This window comes from Natrix helvetica, assembly GCF_964273705.1.
Source record: "Natrix helvetica genome assembly, chromosome: 2".
In the NCBI taxonomy this organism is placed as follows: Eukaryota; Metazoa; Chordata; class Lepidosauria; order Squamata; family Natricidae; genus Natrix; species Natrix helvetica.
Window position 1 is genome coordinate 273,810,071 of NC_138552.1, and position 23,885 is coordinate 273,833,955.

The following is a 23,885-nucleotide window of genomic DNA, read 5'->3' on the forward strand; positions in this document are numbered from 1 at the left end:
TTTTCCTTACTACTTACAGCTATAGGCCTTCTAAATGGCCTTTACACTTTCTTTTATGCTTTTTGCTAGCTTATCTATACCTCACAAAGGAAAGTACCTGTCAGCCTCTGTTTCGCTATTTGCTTTCGGCTGCCATTGAAACGGGGAGGGGGGGCTGGTATTTGGGAGGGGAAGTTTAAGTACAGGAGAGATTGTAAAAAGGGAGTTTTGGTCTCACCGTCTACTGCGCATGCTGGAGATTAGTGCTTGGTATCGGTCAAGGCCAACCGTCCTGCATACCAACCTGATGATGCTCCTTGAAGATGGAACTCACATGACACCTAAGGTTTTTGCAGATTGGACAATGGGATGAGGGCTACCAGGGGGAGGGGGTTTGGTTGCATATTGGTATGTATGATTTCGCGCACTTTTGCCTCAGATCTTGCTTTGCTTAGCTGCTATCTTTTCATAACCAGTAAAAGTACTCTTAATTCTGCAAAATGGAGTTAAGTAGTTTATTTCTTGGTTGCTGAGGGAGGCCGGCTTGACATTAAGCAAGATCTCACTTTCACACTCATCCCAGAGTTAACACCTTCTGAGGGGAGTGTAAATAAAACCAAAACCTTCAAAGGAATGTCTTACCCAGGCAGCGACCAGGAGGACAACATGGGGGTGGCTGTATCCTCGTGGCCCTTGGAGACGGACCAGATGGCGGATCTGAATTTGGAGGAACGATCCGTCCGCCCGAGGTGGTCGTTGGGAGTGGGACAGAAGTATGACCCTGAGGAAATTCCAGCTGGAGTTACCACAAGGCGACATCGGCGGCTGGCAGCTGCTTGGCAGGATGCCGACGAGGAGAACCTTATGATGTCCCAGGCTATGAAACTCTTGGGAGAGGCGACGTTTACGTGAGAGCGGTCCCGAAAGAGAAGCTGACCTCCCAGACCTAGAAGACAGAACTGCAGAAGCCCTGTTCCGCCCAAGGGGGGCCCTGGGGACAGACAGTGGAGCTCAACAGGATGGGGAAGACCCGATAGAAGCAGCAGCAGCCGCAAGAGCCCTTCCAAGAGGAGGAGCCCCCCTCCCCCCGCAGACGCCAGATGGCAAAAGTTCCTCTGCTTGGTGTGAAATTTGGAGATGACCGAAAGGAACTAGGATTTTTCCTGGTCCAAGTCTGGAATTTCATGCAACAGTTCAGAGAGGATCTTCCCGCAGAAGAAGCCAAAGTAAGAGTTGTTACCATGGCGCTGGAGAACAAGGCAGTGGCATGGATGGTTGCTCTACATAACAATGACTCTCCCCTGCTGAGAGACTATAATAGATTTATGGCCGCCCTGAGGAAACTGATGACCCGCTCACGAAGTGGAAGGCCAGAATCAGAATGAAAACCCTTACCCAGGGGAAGAACCCAGTGACTGATTACATACCAGAGTTTCGCGAATTGTCCGTTTATATGCAGGATTGGTCAGAAGAAGCTTTAATGGACAGTTTTATGGATGGCTTAAACAAAGATATATACCAAAACTGTGTAAACGGGGGCGGGGGGGCATAACTTGCAATGCTGGTACGAATTGGCAGCAAACGTGGAGATCGATCTAGCCAGAGACAAGTACCGTGAAGACAGTGAGAAAGAGAAAGCTACCCCTCCCAACCCCCCCCCAAAGGAACTCCGAAAGGAGGAAAAAGTTGGTCTACAAGCAAGCCCCAGTCCACCACCTGCTTCCGTTGCAGAAAGGAGGGGTACCGGGCAGCAAATTGCCGCTTCAAGATTGGCCCAAAGCCCTCTGCCGGTAGGGGAGAGGAAGCCAGACAAACAACCTGGGAAGAAAAGGGATACCGCCATGAAAGGGGTGGAACCTGTTGCGCATACCAACCTGAAGATGCTCCTTGAAGATGGAACTCACATGACATATAAGGGATTTGCAGATTGGACACTGGGATGAGGGCTACCAGGGGGAGGGGGTTTGGTCACATTGATATGTATGATTTTGTGCGCTTTTGCCTCAGATCTTGCTTTGCTTAGCTGCTGTCTTTTCATAACCAGTAAAAGTACTCCTAATTCTGCAAAATGGAGTTAAGTGGTTTCTTTCTTGGTTGCTTACGGAGGCCAGCTTAACAGTACCGTATTTTTCAGAGTATAAGATGCACCGGAGTATAAGACACACCAAGATTTTGAAGAGGCAAATTTTTAAAAAAATGTTTTTGCACTCTACAGACCTCCCAAAAACAGCCCATTTTTTGCAAAAATGGCCCCATTTTTCATCAAAATAAGGGCATGCATAGCCTTTAGGAGATTTATAGAGTGCTCCTAGGGACAGGGGGGGCAAAATGAGCAAAAAACGGCCCATTTTCCACTCATTTTTGCCCTCCTTAGCCCCCAGGAGCACTCTGGAAGCCTCCAAAAGGCTATGTATGGCCATCTTGGTGATGGGGATGGGATTTCGGGAGGCCAAAAATGCTGCATTCAGTGTATAAGACGCACCCAAATTTTCACCCTATTTTTTGAGGGGAAAAGGTGTGTCTTATGCTCCAAAAAGTATGGTAATTAACTAAGAAGTTTGTTTTGCCTTACATACAGGAAAAAGGGATTGGAAGCTTCTTAGGAAAAAAATCAAGACTCACCAATGTCTCTGTCCCAGGAAGGGTGGGTGGCTGCTTCATTCTCTCTCAGATCTCTACCATTCAATGATATTCTCTTTTTTAAAGTACCTTTGAGGCAATGTGTCCAGTGAAAGAAAAGAAAGAACCTTGAAAAAAATGCACCTGCTTATTATTCCTTACCTTTGACTAGAAATCATTGCTTCGAGGCAAGTTTTTGCTGGCTGGCTATTCGGCAAATTGAAGGTCAAATATGGCTTTTTTGGGGCTCATGCCTCGGCATGCATATTTCCAATGAGACAAACCAAGACGGGAAGATCATTTTATTACAATTTATCAGAATATTTAGGCAAAAGGGATTCCTCTCGTTCAAAGAGGGAACCCCGATCCTCAGCTTACATCCCCTTTTATAGTTAACATAAAAAAAGAAAAAGGCAAGAGGAAAATTGATTGGACAGGATAATTCCTTTGCATAGGAAATCAGTTACACCTAGTCAAACATGTTACACATATGCATCCCATAATAGCACACACGTTCATTAAAATGAGGTCTGAGCATGTGTGTGTGAATATATATATATAAAGGGTTGTGATTAGATAAAGAGTCTAACATCACTTTTTTCACTTTCTGCAGAATCCTATGTTAATTTAATAACACAGCCATTGGTCAGACTTAGCCACTTAAGGGTTCTTGGGGCAGAAAGATGAGCTAAGTAATCTGGACACTGGAAACATGGAGGCTGATTTGAAAGATGGTTTAATGATAAACAGAACCACCAAGCACATGGGTTCTGGGTACCACATGGAGTTGAGAATGAGGGGTTTGAACTTCAGCTTCCTGTTCCTGTGCAACAACATGTATTCTATTAGCTCTTGCTGGGGTCAGAGCTGGCTCTGTACATCGTCTCAGCTCCCAGGTTTGGTTGAGGTTTGGCTGATGCAATGAAGGGGCTTGTTGCGCAATTCCTATTGTAGCTGAGGGCTAATCCTACCTTTGTTCAGACCTTGCTGCAGGGAATTTGCTTATGAATAGAGCTAGCTATCTCTTTATCTCTTAAGTGCTGACATCTGCTGTGGGCTATTAAGGAAGTTGGGGGCTGCTTTCCAAGAGCATGTTTCTCCATTTCTCACCCAGGGAAATATAATATTCTGCCTTTTTAATATTTCTCAAAATATTTCATTCTTCTAGGAGAGAGGGGGTGCTAACTTTCTACAGAATGCAGGTCATAAGACACTTGTTCCAAGGCTGTTGTAACTTTGAACTGATATGAAAAGAATATAAGTCAAGGACTATCTGTATCTCACTAAAATTGTAATTCTTCAAGTCAGTGTGATAAATTTAGAAAAATGCACTTATTTTCCTTACAGACAAGAAGTTGGAAAAAGTGCGCACAGAGTTTATAAGGCGTGTTAACAAATCTATCATCAGCCAACTCTTGGATGATCTGCTGCGGGAGAGAATCATGGATGATGAAGAGCTGGAAGAAGTGCATGTGAAAGATAAGACACAGGACAAAGCAAGAATATTGATTGATAATGTGAGAAGAAAGGGGCCTGAAGCTAGCGCACTCTTTATTTGCATCCTCCTGGCCCGAAATACTTACTTAGCTGAACAACTGGATCTCCAAAAACCTCTTACTGGTACTTGTGATTTTATAGTATATCATCTAGCTTTGGGCCAAAATTATTGGCCTCTCTCCCAAATTTACTTATTGTGGTCTAGAATCATACAAAGGCTTTGTGTTGTGCCCCCAAGCTGTTCAGGCTGGTTAGATTTGGTCATATTGGTGTAATAAATCATTTTGAAAGGAAACTTTACCATAAGATGATATTTCCCTATTTTTTAGAACATTCCTAAGAATGTTTCTATATACTGAAATATAGGTGCATGAAATTTGAGTGCCTTCCGATTTTTAATTAGATTCATCATATCACATAAAAACTCTCCCTTTTTTTCCAGACTAAGACAGTGAATGGCGAACCTTTTGGGCTCGGCGTGTCAAAAATTCAGAAAAAGCCTAACGTGACTGTGCTGGTGTATCACGCCCTCCCCATCGGACAAAGGAGAAACAATTCTTAACAAACTTGTTTGGGATAGTGGGATGGGCAGCATATATATCTATTAAAATAAATAAAAACTCACATAATTGCAAATATTTTTCAGTTTGTCTTTGTCTCTTTGTAAGAGGTTGCATGAGGCCTGGAAACTTTGGAGAATGTTCTTGCGTGGCCTGCTCTTAGAAGAACAGGAAAGCATGTCCCATTCTTGCACTCTTTTTTGAAGCTCCAGAGGCTGTGTGAGAGCAGAGCCGTTTTGCACAATTTCCAGAATGGTCCAGAGGCCATGTGAGAGCATATTACATTCGTGTGTGGTATCTGGAGGCTCTGAAAGCCATTTGAGAACTTCCCACGCTTTTTGGAGGCTGCAGAGGCCACATGAGATTGTGGTGTGCTCATACGCAGCTTCTGGACCCTCTGGAAGTCATGTGACAGGGTCTTACTCTTATAGGGCTTTTGGAACCTCCAAAAATCATGCAAGAACATTCTCACATGATTTTCAGGGAAGTCCAGAAATTGCATGCAAGCAGGACCCTCTCAAACAACTCCCAATAGATCAAGAGGTGGCGCAAGAGTACACAACATTCTCATGCAGCCCCTAGGCATGTCACCAAAAATGACAGGGTATGTCACTTGTGACCAGTGACGTGCGGTCAGGGGAGGCAGAGCCTCACCACTGTCAATCATGAAAAGGAAAAAAAATGTAAACGGGAAAAGGCGAGTGCTAAAGTGAGGTTAGCTAGCTGCTGCCTCACCGTGAATGACTGCCTGTTTAAAAAAGCCTCTAAAGCTCTGAGCTCTTCCGCGGGCGAAAGAAAGCGCTTTATTCAGTGGGGTGTCGGGGGAGAGGAGAGAATGCTCAGGCATTCTCTCCTCCTCTTCCCCACACCCCGCTGACTAAAGCGCTTTCTTTCGCCCGCCTGAGCTCTTCGGACGCTCAGAGCCCCTGGAGCCCTTCCGCCGAGCAGGGTGCTCCCTCACAGCTCCTGTCGTCCCGTCTGGCAGGCGCCACCCGCCCGGGAAGCAGCTGAGCTGGGAAGTCCCGGCCGGCAGTTTGGCTTCCAGAGCAGGCGGTGCGGGCACCAGTGGGCTCCTCTGGGCTCCCACCTTCCCAAAGCACGTCCCTGTTTTTGCGGAAAGCAAAAGAATGGAGAAGAAACGGGGAAGCTTCGGGTGGGAAATGAGGCCATGGAAGAGAGTTTTGCCCTTTGCTGGTGAACATGGATCGGTCTTGCGCCCATCCTGGAGAGATCCCACCCTGGGCTGGCTTTCAGAGACGTGAAAGGCTCTTTCCTCAGGCGGGCATCTTTTCCAATGAAATAGATCGAGACAGGAAGATCATTTTATTACATTTGAACATTTTGACTAAAACAAATTCTCTCATTCAAGGAGGGAACCCAAAGACCATCTTTCCGTCCTTTTTATCAAAGAAAATGCCATTGGACAGGGCAAAAATAACACCTCCTTTGCCCTGGAAATCAGCTACATGGAATTAAACACTATAATCCAACGTGTGTGTGTGTGTGTGTGTGTGTGTGTGTTTGAGAGGGGGGAGGGGGAGAGAGGGAGGAAGGAGGGGAAGGTAAAAGAAAAAGAAGGAAGAAAACTTATTTAAATAAGTTTAAAGCTGTTGCTTTAAATCGGAACTGAGCATGCCTGGCTGTGGAATTCTGGGAGTTGAAGTCCACAAGTCTAAAAAAATTGCTGCCTCATCAGCCATAAATCTCACCGCACGTCACTGCTTGTGACACATATCATAGGTTCCCTATCACCAGACTAGATGGTAGTATGGACAAGAAACAGGTCTGCTGCTTTTTTTTCTCAATTGCTCATTTCAATTGAGACTGGGTTGGGCAGCCACTGTAGGAAGTTATCACCCAGCCCTCTCCCAGAAAAATGAAATATCCTAGGAAATATTGAAAAGGCAGAATATTATATTTCCCTGGATGTGAAAAGGAAGAAACATGTTTTAAATTGAGAATAGCTCCCTGTAGCTTCCTGCCTCCACCCACTTTGTCAATGGGCCATTAAAGTGGCCAAGCCAGTCCCTTTACATAATAAAGAGTTCTCCCCTTCAGCTCCAGGGAGGGAATGAAGGCATGATAATATAAGCCTTTACTCAACTGACCACATGGCATCTGAGAACTCTGAGAATTCAACCAAACCTGGACTCAGCCTAGAGAGTTGCCCCTGCATGGGCCCATGTGAGTCTGACAACCAATCAGAATACATTTCTTACACAGGAACAGGAAACAGAGAGGTGAGACTGAACGGGTTATAAAAAGCCTAGCAAGCCCCTCCATCGGCCCTTCTCTTCTTCTCCACAACATTGAAGCATGTGATCACCTTTTCTGTTCAGGACTCAAGCCATGTGGTCCTGTCCACCATTAAAACCATCTTTCCAAGCAGCCTCCATGTCTCCAGTGACTTTTTCCCCACTTGGAGCCGAACCCAGAAGGACATTTCTTTCAACAATTGGTGACCACGAAGGGACTCCAAGCTAGCCTAACAAATGGATATGGCCCAGGTAAGCTTCCCATGCCGGCACAGACCCCATTGAGTCTGTGGGTGGATTTTATCTTGGCCTTAGCCATTTGGATCTAGGTTTTAAAGGGGTTTTGAGTTTGAGCTCAAAAGCTGCCTGGAAAGAAGGTGAGTACCTCTAAATTTTAATTCTCTAAAATTTAATTTAAAGCATGGCAAAGCGTGGAAATGTGTGTATGCCTGCATGTGTGTGAGTGATGAAATCTTTCTCCCAATCACAGCTGGATCTTGGTTCCTCTGTGTGTTTTACCAAGAAAGCCTGGAAAGTATTAGAATCAGGCCAGAGCACAGGACCTTCTGTTAGGGTGTGTGAAAATGGATGGAAAAGTGAATGAAATTTTGTTGTTGTTGTTGTTGCTTTTGTCCTGTGAAAGCAAAAAAGCAAAGGCTCATTGTGCATAAAGAGAGAAGGAGGTGCTGGTACTAACTGCAGAGGGGCAGAGGTCCTCCCCAGATCACCTTTTTGGATCTGGAAAACCTTAGCAGAATTCCCTACGAGGAAAGGGGCCGAATACTTCGTTGAGGGAATCAAAGTCCTTCCCGGGATTTTTTTTCTTCCGAAAACTTATGGCGGGTGGCACCCGACTAGGCCAAAGTGAGCCCTGCATGTAAAGGGTCATGGGAAGCGTTAGCTCGTGGGTGGCCAGAAGTGCCCTCGGAGATTTCCTTAGATGCCAAGATTTTGGCTGAGAGCAAGGAAATTGTGTGAGAAATGGGCTTTGCTGAAAGATGATACAGGAAAACTAATTTGGATAAAGGTACTTAAAAGAAAAGGGGAAATGTTGGGGTTTCTTTTTTTCTCTTGTCTGTTTGTCTCTTTCTCTGTCTTCTATGCAACCACGTGGTTTTGTTTGTTAAGATTTGTGTCTTCCCTAATTTAACAGATTTGTGCTGGGAATGAGTAGGATGCGTAAAGCTGAGAGTTCTCTTTCCCCCCCCCTCTTATTTTCTCCTTGTCCTTGTGTAAATGTGTGTCTAAGTCTTTGTGCACCCTCAAGGTAATTGTAACTAAGATGTCTCCAATCCAAAAGACAAGCATTTTAAAGTGTTCAAAGAAAGAAAGGAATAAACTGGCAGAAATTGCCTTCGCTCAGTTTGTTGGGCCCAGAAAACTAACTGAAGGTGGGGGGAGTCTTTACTTTGTGTCTGTTTGGCCAGCAGAAACAGAGTACAGAGAAGTTTTTTTCCTTCCTTCCTTCCCTATACCTTAAGGTAACAACCCAGGAAATGTTTTAAGTTCATTTGCAAGAAAAGTTTCATCCTTGCATTTATTGTGTGTCTAAATGATTTTACCTGTTCATTTCTTTCCTGAAGCATGTGAATCCAGACCCCATTTCTCATCTGTGATATCCCCATAATGTTGATCTGTTTATCTGTTTAGTAACTGATGGTTTTATTTTTCAAACGCTGCCTGCAAGCTATCTACCCCCCCCCCCCATGCCCCTTTACCTCTAATCCTCCAACGATGCCTTTTCTGTGGGGGAGGGAACCTTGTTCTCATGTCTTTCAGCCCTAGAAGATTGTACTCTTCAGGTGAGTATAGATTTTTTTTTTCCCTTTGGGGGAGAGGAGGAGAGTGTTGCCTTGTGTGTGCATGTATGAAATGAAGGAAATTCCTACTAAAGGTTTGCCTTCAACCTGAGTAAAAAACCCTCTGCACATTTATCTGGCCAACCTACTCTATTGGTCCTAAAGTAAAAACCTGGCTTCCAAAAGGCAGTTTTGATTTAGATTTTGTCAACAAAATTGCTGATTTCTGGCCACCATCCGATGAATCAAGAACCCCACCCAGATGCAAACGATGTGTTAATGAAAGTCTCCATACAGCTGGACCTTTAAAAATATGCCAGCGCGTGCTGGGAGGTTCAACCTAGAACCCTGGCCGAATGCAAACAATGTGTGGACAAACACATTGTTTCTATACATTGTCTCTATACATCTTGATCTTTAAAAATATGCCCGCGCTTGCTGGGAGATCAAAATAGAAGAATTTGGATCTTTAAAAATTAGCCAGCACCGCTGGCAGATCCAAATTAGAAACGAACACCCCAGGGCAGAGACAGGTATTAACAATCTAGTGCTTAAGGAGATAGAACAATGGGGGTAACTTCAAGCAAAAGTAAGAAATTTAGCAGGTAATAAAAAGGTAAAGCCTGTCTGAATGGGAAGACCTAGGTAATTGGACTTAATTTGATGTAATGTCTGTTAAAAAAATTCTTAGGTGTGCATCTATACTAATAACATGTTGAATTGAATGGCATTGAATTGATTGTGATATGTTTGACCAGATGACAAAATAAGTAAGTTTGGGCTCGAAGCTGTGGGGAAGGGGAGGGTAGTTAGGATTTAAACTGCTCTGAGTTTTCCCATGCTTGGAAAATGAGCCACATGTTCCCCAAGGAAAGAAAATTGAAGATTTAAAGGGACAGGACCTCCCCAGGCCTGAAAGTGTTGTTCCATGGTATTTGTGCATGTATGTGTGTGTGTGTTGAGATCTTTTAATAATAGAAAATGGAGCTCATTGGCTTATGTACAGCTCCCTGAAATAATTGTGATAATTGCTTTGCATGAAGGAAGAATGTAATGGGATTTTTGTATGTGAAATTAATTTACACAAGCAGTCTGAATGCAGTGCAAATGTGAGTATGTTGATGGTAAAAGTTGGTATGAATGTAGTTTGATTCCCTTTCATATAAAGAAACAATAAGTTGCAAGGTTGTTTAATGGTATGTGTGTGTATGCATGTGTGTTATCATTTCCAAACCTGAAGGGAGGGTGAGATCCTCTAATAAAAGAAAATGAAGCTTGGTGGCTTGTGAAAAAAAAGCTTCCTGAAATACTTATGATTGGTTGGCATGAGCAAGCATGAAGGTCTGATTGCAGTATGAATGTGTCCCCGATGCCCCAGGGAGTGATAAGTGAAGGGATCCAGAGACCCGTGATATCCTGCGTGAATTCCCCCCCCCCTCCTTCTGGGTCATTCTTTGGACGGAAGGAGGAAAGGCGGGGAGAATGAGTGTCTGCTCATTTTTACCATGAGTGTGTGTATGAAATGCCCCCAGTGATACCTGTGAATGCCTCTGGGCATCCCCCCTCCTTCTTTCCCTCCTTCCTTTTGGGTCATTAAAGGCGGCTGAAGTTTTTCTTCTCACTTTAACCACTTTTTTTTCCTCTCTCTTCTGAGAAATTTGGAGTAAATGGGTGATCTGCTCCTGCACCTTTACCTTTCAGTGTTGTGATCTTTCATCTGCATAGAAAAGTTATGCAGTTACATTTCTTTGTCTGCTCTGAATACAATTTTGTGTTTTTTTTCTTCTGGAAATTTTTGAGGTTTAAAATTCTTAATGAAACCTATAAAAAGAAATGATTTTGAGAGATTTTGCTTACATTTGTAAATGTTTTAACATACTTAATGAGAATTTGCTTCCATCTGAATGGAATTTGATATTTTGGAGTGTTGACTCTTTTTTTATTGCATTTTTTTTTAAAAAAAGCTGTTCTTCCCTCTCTTTTATGCCTGAGTGCATTTTTAAATGCTTATGAATCAAGGTGCTCTACCCTATGATATTTTATTTGTTTGTTTGCAACACAAGTTGTTGTCCCTCTTGGAAATTTACTCATCATTGCAAAAGTGTTTCAATCATACAGGCAGTGGGAATGTCATGTTCCATGAAATTTACATCGTCTGCCTCCTGAAATAATGTTTGGATTTCCACACTTGGACAGAATGGGTGAGATTCCACAACATGAGACCAAAGATATGTCTGTAAAGAACTGTATTCTTGGCCTCTCCTCTTTTTTCTTCACCTCAGAAACAAAGGACTGCTAGCTCAAACCATAACTCTTGAATTGGCTGCTGGTGATTGCGTCTTGATAAAACCTGACATGAGGAAAAAACTTAGCCAAGCCTGGGACAGACTCTACCAAGCCTGACTGACCACTCTTACCAGCAAGCCAAACCTAATGCCATCTAGCAGACATGAAAGAAAGAACCCTAAAATGGACAAGAAAGACCAAAAGACTCTCTTCTATCCCCAGAAGACAGCTGTAAAGACTATGGGGGAGGGTGAAAATTGATTGTAAAGTTTTCTTTCTTTGCCTCATTGTAAGCTTTCCTTTCTTGTCTCATTTATATTGTAATCAGTTTAATGTATTCATGTGAGAATTGTATTTGAGAATGGCTAGCACAGCAAGTTCTGAACACCTTAGATTTCTGTCTAGTGAGAGGGAAAGTTTGTCCAAAATGTCTGGATTTTCTGTATTGTAGAAGCAGCTGCACACAGAGAGAGAGGGGGGGAGGGGGGGAGAGGGAGAGGGAGAGAGGCCCCATTCAGAATTAGATTGAAACTATCTCCTTGACTTAACTCCACAAAGCTTTTCCTAGGTTGATTTTTGCCCTTGCACAAAAGCCTAAGCAGTGATATATCCCTTTTAATCCCATGGGGGAGGGTCAATTCCCCCCAGGCAATTCTCCCACTTGAAGAGTAGCAGAAAGAATCTTCAAAACTCAAACCCTGACTGTGACTCAAAAAAAATGATGCTGCCCAGTTGCCCAGTAAAGCAGGACATGTTGCACTGATGGTCTCTGATAGGAGTCTCTGGGCTCATTGTGTGTAATTTTTAAAAAATACTAAATAGCTTGTATTGCACACTAGCTAAACTCAATTTGGCCTCACTAAAATAAGAGCTAGGGCATCCCTTTCAAATGGGCAGCCTGTAACTTAAAGGAAAAGCATGGCTGTGAAGAATTTTGGGACTTCTGCTTGCTTGTAACCTGTCTGGAAGCTCACAGAAAGTGATATCAAACATCTGAAAATAATTGGCATGGTAAATTGGATATTGTAAATTTCTTTCCAGAAATTGTGCCCTGGTTGCTAGACCTTCATGGTTGAAAGCTCTCTGGGAGCCACTGAGGGGATCCTTCTGCTGTCTCTCTCAATGCCTTTCCATCAGAAAAATTAAGCCTCCCTGATCTGACCAATTTTTATCTTTTGTCAAAAACACGTGCGTTCCACTCACATGTTTTGAAAAAAAAGGAGGGATTGTAGGAAGTTATCACCCAGCCCTCTCCCAGAAAAATGAAATATCCTAGGAAATATTGAAAAGGCAGAATATTATATTTCCCTGGATGTGAAAAGGAAGAAACATGTTTTAAATTGAGAATAGCTCCCTGTAGCTTCCTGCCTCCACCCACTTTGTCAATGGGCCATTAAGGTGGCCAAGCCAGTCCCTTTACATAATAAAGAGTTCTCCCCTTCAGCTCCAGGGGGATGGGAATGAAGGCATGATAATATAAGCCTTTACTCAACTGACCACATGGCATCTAAGAACTCTGAGAATTCAACCAAACCTGGACTCAGCCTAGAGAGTTGCCCCTGTATGGGCCCATGTGATTCTGACAACCAATCAGAATACATTTCTTACACAGGAACAGGAAACAGAGAGCATGTGATCACCTTTTCTGTTCAGGACTCAAGCCATGTGGTCCTGTCCACCATTAAAACCATCTTTCCAAGCAGCCTCCTTGTCTCCAGTGTCTTTTTCCCCACTTGGAGCCGAACCCAGAAGGACATTTCTTTCAACACCACATATGTACATTTTCTTCAATGAAGAAATAATTTGAAGGGATAGGTTTAAATGCCTTTGTGAACCGGAATAGTAGTGTTCAACATGGGAGTGAAGTCATCATCTTTTTACACCACCTGATGGGACAGATTAAGTCAAAAGTATCTTAACCCTGAACTGTAAATTTTGCTATTAAGAATGCCTGATAATAAGCTTGATCTGAATGAGATTCCTAAGCGTGGAGTTAACTGCATGCCCCGAGCAAGACTACAGTGCTCGAGGCAGACGGGGCCGTTTTTAATAAATGTTCAACCTGGAGAAAATCTTATTGATGGGATCCTTAAGAGTGGGAAAACGTTTTGATAGCACATAAACATTCAAAGCAATTCATAATTCTGAAGGGCAAAGCATACTTTGCCAGTCGGCGTGGCTGCGTATGAAAGAGGAGATCGCGCTGTCCGCCTCTATTTGGAGCAGCTCTTAATATAGTTTTGCAACCTTTGTAGGATACTTCCACAGCTGTCAGGGCTAGCTCTTCCTTGCTGTTAAATTCATGGGCAGGAAAGGTGGGAAAAATTGCCGCAATGAGTGTGGTTTCTTTCACTTTCACAGTTGCCCAAGGCTGGAACTGCTGTTGGTCGTGAGCTTTTTTGTTCCTTGCCATTGCTGCCTAGTACCAGCTGAATCTTGAGGTATCATGGCAGGTAAGATCATAGGGTGCTTCTCCCCCTCCCCCCTTTCCCCCCTTAAAATCTGAAGTCCTGAACGAGCGGGAGTGTTTTCTTTTCGCTCTCTTGCGCTGCTTTTTTTTTTTTCCTTTTTGCACCGTTAACATAACAAAGATGAAGGATCAGGTGGTTTGTTTTAGTGTTTTGAGATTGTTTTATAGTTACTGGTTATATTGCCGTTGTAAGTTGAGGGGAAATGGCATGGATTTTGTAATTTGTTAGTTAATAAGTTATTCTATATTTTACTTTGTATTTTAAACATAATTACTTTATATTTGGATTTGACTAATTTTTCTCTCTTTTAAAAGGTTGATCAGGTTTTATAAAAAACCATTAGATTGCAATGTAGGAAAACTTTATCCTGTAGCTGTATTGAAGGTCAAATATGCAGATTCTACCTCAGAGGAAGCTCCCAGGAATAAATCATACATATATTGCAACACTGAGCTCTTTATTCCTGGTAGGGGTGGGGGTGGGGGTTTCCATCTAAGTAAGTTAGACCCAAGAGCTTCTCCAAAATCCTTGGAGTAACACAATCCAATATATCTGAGTGTGTCGCCCCCCCCCCCCCATGTTCATTTTCAGACCAATGAAAACAAAACAACTTCTGGCTGTCAATTTGGAAAGGAATGCAAAATAAAGCATCCTTTAAATCCAATACAATGAACCATGCAAAATCAAATAAAATCAAAGACATCAACGTATAAGGGTTTGGCACAGTAGGATGAATGGTCACTGTAAGTGAATTAATAAGTCAGAGATCAATAACCAAATGAAAGGATCCATCAGTTTTTAACAGGTAGTATGGAGCTTTTATAAGGAGGCTTTTCCTTTTTGAGATGATCATACTCTTAAGAACTGATCAATAATAGACTTAGTCCTGCTCTATCCTCCTGAAATAAGGGATACTGTTTCATGTGCACAGGCTCAGCCCCCCCCCCCACCTGGGGTCAGAGCAGGGGGGGGTATTTTGTTCACCCTGGGAAACCTGATGCCCACTCCCATGATGTAATTGCATCTAAGATAGATTGGCTTATGTTGGAAGAAATGTCCTTCTGGGTTCAGTTCCTTGGTTGGCTTGGATGTGGAGACTCTTGCATATGAATAGTTTCCAAGAGAGGCAAAAAAAATGTCTCCAGGATCCAGGTTTAGGTAAAAACATAGAGACTTTCCCTTGATGAAAGGAAATAGTCTCTTGTAATTTTGAGACTAAGTCACGTCCCAAAAGAGGAACGGGACAGTCAGGCATATACAAAAAGCTATGTATCAACTTTTTCCCTCCAACTGCCATTTCCAAAGGTTGTAAAAAGGAGTTACGTTGGACTTGTCCAGAAGCTCCAACAACAGATAGATTTAGGAGCAAGCTGTTTTGTCAATACAGAGTATTTTTCCAGGATTTATAGACCGCCCCCTCTCCCCGAAGGGACTCGGGGCGAGTGTGTAGCACCAGTATCCATAAGAAAAGGAACACGTTTGCTTCCCACTATAACAGGTACCAAGGGCTTGGGAGGCCCTAGGGCCGTGATGGTGAACCTTGATCACCGAAAGCACGCCTCACATGCCCACTTCCATAACCTAAACCCCACCCCCCAATGTTGTGTCCCATGTGCATGTGACACACACACACACACCCCACTGCCCCGTGCATGCGTACACGGCTTTCTAGGAGCAGGGGGAGGGCAAAAATGGCCTCTCTGGAGGCCAGAAATGGCCCATTTTGCAACTTCTAGTTTACATGTTGGCCCATTTTTTGCCCATTCATTTAATGTGCGTGCAACCTGCCAATGTCCTATTTTCCTGCAAAGAGCACATTCATTTTGTCCTGGAAAAACATTATGCCTTTGCCTTTCTAACCCTGTCCTTCCTCGGGCCCCTCTTCCAGGAGAAATGCTATCCCTACCACTGCCTTGCAAAGCCTGTGCCAAAAATACACCATTCTGTCTTGTGCATACCTTTTCCTGCTTCTCTTTCTCTTTATAACTCTATAACTGTATGGTTTGGCTCTGTAACCCAAGACACAGAATTCAGAAGATAATCAGAACTGCAGAAAAAACAATTACTGCCAACCTGCCTTCCATTGAGGACCTGTACATTGCACGAGTCAAAAAGAGGGCTGTGAAAATATTTACAGACCCCTCCCATCCTGGACATCAATTGTTTCAACTCCTACCCTCAAAGCGACGCTATAGAGCCATGATGGTGAACCTATGGCACGCATGCAGGGGTGGTACGCGGAGCCATTTTTCCTGGCACGGCAGCCATCAGCTGATTTTCGGCCTTCCGGGGGATGCCATTTTTGCCCTCCCCAGGCTTCAGGAAAGCCTCTGAATCCTGGGGAGGGTGAAAACTCCCTCCCCAGGAGGGAGTGCGTGGGAGGGGGCAGCGCATGCATGCACAGGTGGGGGGTTGTGCGTGCATGTGCAGGTGGGTGGGCACGTGTGCACTCACAATAGTCCATGTGCACAATTTTGGCACACCTTTAGAAAAAGGTTAGACATCACTGCTATAGAGCACTGCACATCAGGACAACTAGACATAAGAATAGTTTTTTTCCTAATGCCATCACTGCTAAACAAACAAATCCCTCACCACTGTCAAACTATTCACTAAGGCTGCATTACTATTAGTCTTCTCATCGTTCCTATCACCCATTTCCTCCCACTTATTACAGCAGGACTGTAACTTTGTTGCTTTTATCCTTACGATTTATATTGATATAGTTTCCTGATTGCTTATTTGTACCTTATGGCTATCATTAAGTATTGTATCTTATGATTCTTATTTATTTATTTATTTATTTATTTATTTATTTATTTATTTATTCTTCGCATTTCTAAACCGCCCCCTCTCCCAAAAAGGGACTCGGGGCGGTGTACAGTCCACACAACAAATAACAGATAAAAATACAAATATAAATATAAATATAAATATACGTATATATATGGAGGAGGTTAAAATTAAGAGCACTGTACAGAAGAATAAAATATGGCTCTAAAAGCCCTAAAATCAATTAGAATTAAAACACTACCCTTAAAATAACCAGTTGAGAGTATACTTCCAGGAGGTAGCAGTTGTAACATTTATAATTATGTCAGGCCAGCTAATCGAAACAGGTGAGTCTTCACGAATGTATCTTGTCTTTTTATGTACACTGAAAGTATATGCATCAAAGACAAATTCCTCGTGTGTCACACTTGGCCAATAACAAATTCTGTTTTACCTATCTTACAGACAAGAAGTTGGAAAAAGTGCGCACAGAGTTTATAAGGCGTGTTAACAAATCTATCATCAGCCAACTCTTGGATGATCTGCTTCGTAAGAGAATCATGGATGATGAAGAGCTGGAAGAAGTGCATGTGAAAGATAAGACACAGGACCAAGCAAGAATTTTGATTGATAATGTGAGAAGAAAGGGGCCTGAAGCTAGCGAGCTCTTTATTTGCATCCTCCTGGCCCGAAATACTTACTTAGCTGAACAACTGGATCTCCAAAAGTTTCCTCCTGGTACTTGTGATCTTATATCATCTAGCTTTGGGCCAAAATTACTGGCCTCTCTCCCTAATTTCCTTATTGTGGCCCAGAATCATGCAAAGGCTTTGTGTTGTGCCCCAAACTGTATGAACTGGTTAGATTTGGCCATATTGATGTAATAAAGTCATTTTGAAAGGAAACTTTACCATAAGATGATATTTCCCTGTTTTTTAGAAGAACATTCTTAAGAATGTTTCTATATACTGAGATATAGGTACATGAAATTTGAGTGCCTTCCAATTTTTAATTAGCTTCATTTTATCACATAAAAACTCTCCCTTTTTTTTCCGGACCAGGATAGTGAATGGCGAACCTTTTGGGCTCGGCGTGTCAAAAAATTAGAAAAAGCTTAACTTGACTCTGCTGGGGTATCACGCCCTCCCCATCGGACAAAGGAGAAACAATTCTTAACAAACAGTTGTTTGGGATAGTGAGATGGGCAGCATGTAAATGTAATAAAACATAAAAAGTCACATAATTGCAAATATTTTTCAGTTTGTCTTTGTCTCTCTATCTGAGAGACAAAGCATGAGGCCTGGAAACTTTGGAGAATGCTCTTGAGTGGCCTGCTCTTAAAAGAACAGGAAAGCATGTCCCATTCTTGCACTCTTTTTTGAGGCTCCAGAGGCTGTGTGAGAGCAGAGCCGTTTTGCACAATTTTCAGAATGGTCCAGAGGCCATGTGAGAGCATACCACATTCTTGTGTGGTATCTGGAGCCTCTGAAAGCCACGTGAGAACTTCCCATGCTTTTTGGAGGCTGCAGGGGCCACATGAGATTGTGGTGTGCTCATACGCAGCTTTTGGACCCACTGGAACTCATGTGAGAGGGTCTTACTCTTATAGGGCTTTTGGAACCTCCAAAAATCATGCAAGAACATTCTCACATAGTTTTCAGAGAGGTCCAGAGGTTGCACATGAGCAACACCCTCTCAAAAAACTCCCAGTAGATCCAGAGGTGGTGCAAGAGTACAAAACATTCTCATGCGGGCCCTAGTGTGTCACCAAAAATGTCAGGGTATGTCACTTGTGACACATGTCATAGGTTCCCTATCACCAGACTAGATGGTAGTATGAACAAGAAACAGGTCTGCTGCTTTTTTTCTCAATTGCTCATTTCAATTGAGACTGGGTTGGGCAGCCACATATGTACATTTTCTTCAATGAATAAATAATTTGAAGAGATAGGTCGGAGGTTAGCTAAAAGAATCAGAAAAATTGGTAGGCTTCATTCTGCATGATAAACTATCCGCTACATTTCTAGTTAGTATCATGTAGGCTTTCTAGGAGACCAGCAATGTGGGGAGGAAAGGCCAAAGTCTCCACGGCTATCCTTTGCCAGCAGCTCTGTTCATGTTCCTTAATTCTCTGCATGTTTTTTAGATCTGCTATGGCAGTGGAGACAATAAGATGGAGGACATGTTCTTTCTCAGGGCTCAGATTTGCTAATTGCTAACCAATTTTTGTTCCTGTTGGAGCTGACAAAAAAAACAAGTGTCCCTGTGATATACTATAATTCCCAATGTCCTTCTGACCAGCTGCTAGGGACTATAGCTATTTAAAAGGTCTGATTCTGACTCATGTAATATTGAATAATTCACTGTGGTAAAAAAGCTGAATCTGGCGTTCAACTTTCCTCCCATCTCCAGTTGGCCAGCCAACAGAAGTTAAAATCTCAGTGGAAGAGGAATCTAAAAATGGGATCAGGCTTTGTCCTCAGAATGTATTTCAGCAAATACAGACTAGTGAAGGCACTGAGGTGAGTTGGCAGACCTAAGTTAGATCTCTCCGAGACTTGAGCTTGAATGCTGCACTTTATTGCATGCAGCAGCTGCAAAGGTAGCCACAGCAGAATTTTTTTAATTTATCTTAAATTCTCCTGATCCTGGGTTTTAGAAATACCATGTTTCCCCGAAAATATGACATGTCCTGAAAATAAGGCCATGCCATATTTTTCAGGTGGGCAAAAATATAAGCCCTCCCCTGAAAATAAGCCCCTTGGACAATCCCTCCCCCTCCGGCCAGATAGAACGCCACTCACCCATCTAGTGGTATCCCGAAGGCGCCAAGCTGTGGGAGCCTGGGGGGCAAAGGCGCTCACATTACTTGGCGCCTTCGGGATACCACTAGGTTGGTGAGTGGCACTGTGCCCAGCTGGAGAGGGGGGTTACAGGGCGGCTACATTCTTGCAAGCGGAGTCCCGAAGAGCCGGGCACAACCTCGGGTGAACGACAGAGAGTCTTCCAGCAGCCGGCCCACAACCATAGAGTGCACTCCCAGAGCGGCCACTGTCGGAAGACTTGGCAGCCAATCTTCGGAGTTTGGAAGCCGGAGAAGAAACCATGCTGGGATGGCAGCAGTGGTGGTGGTGCCTCAGCCCTGCAGGGAGAGCTGGGCCAGGGCTTGGTGAGGCTGTGAGGTACGTGGGCTAGGGCGGAAAAGGTGCTTGTGCAACCCCCCCTCTCCAGCCGGGTAGAGCGCCATTCACTGACCTAGGGGTACCCCGAAGGTGCCAAGCCATGGGGGCTAGGGGGTGGGCAGAGCACCACGCGGCTTGGCACCTTCGGGATACCCCTAGGTCAGTGAATGGTGCTCTACCCGGGTGGAAAGGGAGGTTGCTGGGTGGCTGCTCATGAGCGTGGTCACCTCATGGTTGCTGTAGTGTGCTGCTGCGACAGGCAACACAACCGTTCGCCCCGAGGCTGTGCCCAGCTCTTCGGGAGCCCGCTCACAAGAGAGCAGCTGCCCGGCAACCCCCAAACAATAAGGCCCCCCCCCCCAATAACAAGGCCCAAGCCATATTTGGGGGTCAAAAGAAAATAAGGCCCTATCTTATTTTCAGGGAAACACAGTATTATTTCAATAAATAATAATATTTATTATTTGTTTTATTTCTAAAGCCCAAAAAAAAATGAGCTGGGAATCCTCTGTTGTTCCATATGTAACACAAATAAAACAGGCAACATAAAATTAAGGGGGCTTTAAATGCTATGTGACCACAATGCCTTCATTGGCTTTAAAAGTAGACAACTCAAGGACTCTGTGGCTTCACAGAATTGCCATGCTCTCTGAATATTTGCTGCTGGTTACAGGAGGGGGAAGGAAAGGCTTGTGCCTTGCACCTCAAGTGCCTTGCCACCCACTATGGCAAACAGGAAGTCATACTATTTTGGGGCTGATTTAACAATTTAATTTTATGGTTTAGTGGTTTAGTGGTACAAATATTCAGAGTCAAATAATCTCTGAACATTAAATTCTGAGTAATAGCAAAACCATTGTATCAGCCTTGTTTGTAGATTTTAAAGCGCCGTCAAGATCATTAAATTAGTTATCGAACTAGTTTCCAGGATCCTCTACCACTGGCTAAGATTGATAAGAACTGGGAGAGCCCTAAACTAGATGGATGCTTGCTTGGCATAACTATAGTTCAGGATAAGAATCACTTTTGTTTCCCCATGCAGATCTACCCTATCAATGATCGCAAGACTCGTACACGCCTGGCCTTGATAATCTGCAATATCAAATTCGATCACTTGAATGATAGACAGGGGGCTGAGGTGGACTTGGAACAGATGAAGCTTCTCCTAGAAGATCTGGGATACAATGTGAAAATAGAGTGTGATTTAAACTCACAGGTAAAAAAAACAGTTACATTTACAGAGTAAAATTCAATTTGTTACTCAAGGAAAAAAAGTCTGGCAACTTTAATTGAAACCTAAACATTCAAAGAATGGTGTGGAAGTTTTGATTTTGATTTAGTTATCTGGACCTAGGCAGCTTCAAAATTGAATAAAGCGTGGCAATCTTGTTAAACTACCTATACAATAACATTTAGCACAGATGTAGATAATATAATACCATGTGGATGTTTTAAATTATAAACCCAACAAGGCCTGGCTCATGGCCATGCTGATTGGAGTTGATGGGATTTCTACTCCAAAGAACTGTAGGTTACCAAGTTGTTTATACCCAATTTAGTATAAGAAAAAATGTTCCTGAATTGGTAATTGAACTTCTCTCCTGGACTACCTTTAAAAAATTTTAAATGCCAGCATATTGTTTCTTTTTCATCTTCCATAATTGTTTCTCCAAAGAAACAGTTGAGGAGGCTAGCTTTTCAGTGAGAATATACGACTATACTTGCCAGGATAGGTTTTTTCACCCTTCTGGAGAGCATGATGAGGTCAACCTTCCATTCAAACCTAGAGAGAAAAATCTGCTAATTGTTTCTGCCTTGAATTTTTACTAAGCTTGAATAATAATTTAATTATAGTACCATTGCAGAAGGCTCCCCCCATTCTTCTCAATTCTAATAGTGAGTGCAGAGTTAGTTAGAAACTCCATTTCCACTCCTGACAGGCCTTCCTTTTTCATTGCTTTCAGGATATAACCACTTGCTTGAAGAATTTTGCAGCTCAGGAAGAGCACAAGGCTTCAGATGGGATGTTTGTGGTACTGATGTCTCATGGCTATAAGGACAACCTTTGTGGAGTCCATTCAGAAGACAAACATTCTGACATCTTTTGCATCCATACTGTCTTCTCCACCTTCAACAACATAAATTGCCCAGCTTTGAGGGGAAAGCCCAAGGTGGTCATTATTCAAGCATGTCGTGGGGGTAGGTTGCTGAAGTTGAGACCTTCTGGGGTGGCGGGGATAGTGGGGGGAGGCAGATGAGTGTTTGGGAGGAACATATAATCTCTTGCACATAGTCTTAACTAGACCAAGCAAACTCTAGATCAAGGGGGGGGGGGGAACTATCGCCCTTTTATTGACTTGTGAACTTCAGCTCCCAGAATTCTTGAGTCACCGTTGCTGCCTCAGGAATCCTGGGAGTTGAAGTCCACAAATCATAAAGGGGTCCTAGTTTCCCACTTCTGCTCTAGACCAACATCTGCTTTTGGCAAACTGATTTGTAGATATTTACTGCTGATTGTATTTATCTCCACAAGACCTGTCATCTTCAGGTGTGTTGGAATAATGACTTTCCATAAATGGCAATACAATAGTTGGGAAACACTAATTTTGAACCTTATCTTAAACCTTGGCAGTTCGCCTCATTGAAACCTGTCAGGAACCAAAGCTATGCTGTACTTTTATGATGACCAGAAAGCCTTGTGTGAATAACCTCTGTTCTGTCAGAGGGTTTTGATAATGATTGTTGAGTCCCCCATTTTGTCTCTCCAGAGCAACGAGGGTATATGGTGGAAAACGTGGAAGACTCAGCTACACCCGCTGCTGCCTCTCTCCAGTGGGAATCACACGCAACCGTGCAAACTGATCCCATCAAGGGCGTACATGTGGAGAGTCACCTCAGCAGCCTATATTCCACCACCCCTGGTAAGAGACTGTTAAAAGGAAACTGCTCATTGGGGGTCCAAAGCAGGACAGAAATGAAAAAGAATTCCTGCCTTAGCAATACAGGCATTTGGTTCAGAAAGCTGTCTGTCAAAGATTGGCAACTAATCAGTTAAGAAAAACAGATCTGGACCCAAGAATGGAATGCTACCGATTCGGGCTGGTTCGCCCCAACTGGTGGTAAAAATGTTACTGCTTCATCCAAACCGCTAGAAAAAAAAATGCTTTTAAAAGTTTTTTTAAAAAGTTTCCACTGTGGCACAGCTGATTGTCACATAGCTGATTTGGAACTTTTTTTTTCTTTTTAAAGCATTTTTAATTAAATGACCACTAGATGGCAGCAAAGAATTTTTCATCTTAGACTTTCTCAGCAGCTTTATCCCAGGAATATAGAAGGTGTTGGATAAAAGATGGATAAAAAGGATATTATTATTGTTGTTGTTGTTGTCGTCGTTATCATTATTGTTATTATTGTTATTGTTATTATACGATTGTATCACAGCGGCCAGTTGTTTCGCCGGATTTGGCATTAATTACTAATCGGGCCCCACCCAGGGGCCTAGGAGGTCGTAATGTATTTTCGTAATATACATGCAGATCCAAGCAGTGCAGCTTTTTGTATTTGACTGATGGTGATTTTGTCAAGTTTTAACTGTTTTAAATGTAATTCAAGTGCTTTTGGAATAGCACCCAGTGTGCCGATTACCACTGGAATTACCACTGCTGGTTTGTGCCATAATCGTTGAATTTCAATTTTTAGGTCCTGGTATTTCGTGATTTTTTCATGTTCCTTCTCGTCGACTCTGCTATCACCTGGTATTGCGATGTCTATGATTGTAACCTTATTTTTCTCAACCAGTGGGATGTCTGACGTGTTATGCGCTAGTATTTTGTCCGTTTGTATACGAAAATCCCACAGGATCTTGACCATCTGATTTTCGGTGACTTTTTCAGACCTATGTTCACACCAGTTTGTTGTTGTTTTAATATTATAATTTTTGCACAAATTCCAATGGATCATTTCTGCTACTGAATTGTGCCGCAATTTATAATCAGTCTGCGTGATTTTTTTACAGCAGCTGAGTATGTGGTCAACAGTTTCATCAACTTCTTTGCATAGTCTACATTTGGCATCATCAGAGGATTTTTCGATTTTGGCCTTAATGGCATTTGTTCGAATAGCTTGTTCTTGCGCAGCCAGGATTAGTGACTCTGTTTCTTTCTTTAATGTACCTGTTGTTAACCATAACCAAGTTTTTTCACTGTCCACTTTATCTTTTATTTTTTCCAGAAATTGACCATGTAATGCTTTGTTCTGCCAACTCTCCATTCTTGATTTTATCACATCTTTTCTGTATTCTTGTTTCATCTGTTGGGCCTTCAGTAGATTTTTGTTCTTTACTTCGATTAATAGATGTTCTTGACTTTCTTTTAAATAATCAGCCAGTGTTGTTGTTGTTATTATTATTATTATTATTGGCTATACTGAGAATTAGAATAGATTAAAGAGATTAAACCTTGCTGCA

At 42.9% G+C, this 23,885-nt stretch overlaps 1 protein-coding gene across 1 annotated transcript in view; it reads left to right on the forward strand.

Annotated features, from left to right (window-relative positions):
• The window catches only part of LOC309386714 (caspase-1-like), a 41,621-nt gene that overhangs the window by 8,014 nt on the left and 9,722 nt on the right, over positions 1 to 23,885 (forward strand). Inside the window, exons 3-9 of the mRNA XM_081942418.1 lie at positions 3,946 to 4,218; positions 13,357 to 13,448; positions 16,704 to 16,976; positions 18,651 to 18,760; positions 20,463 to 20,636; positions 21,385 to 21,619; positions 22,189 to 22,341. Coding sequence (XP_081798544.1) covers positions 13,442 to 13,448; positions 16,704 to 16,976; positions 18,651 to 18,760; positions 20,463 to 20,636; positions 21,385 to 21,619; positions 22,189 to 22,341 — 952 coding nt within the window. The 5' untranslated portion in view covers positions 3,946 to 4,218; positions 13,357 to 13,441. The remainder of the gene's footprint in view (positions 1 to 3,945; positions 4,219 to 13,356; positions 13,449 to 16,703; positions 16,977 to 18,650; positions 18,761 to 20,462; positions 20,637 to 21,384; positions 21,620 to 22,188; positions 22,342 to 23,885) is intronic.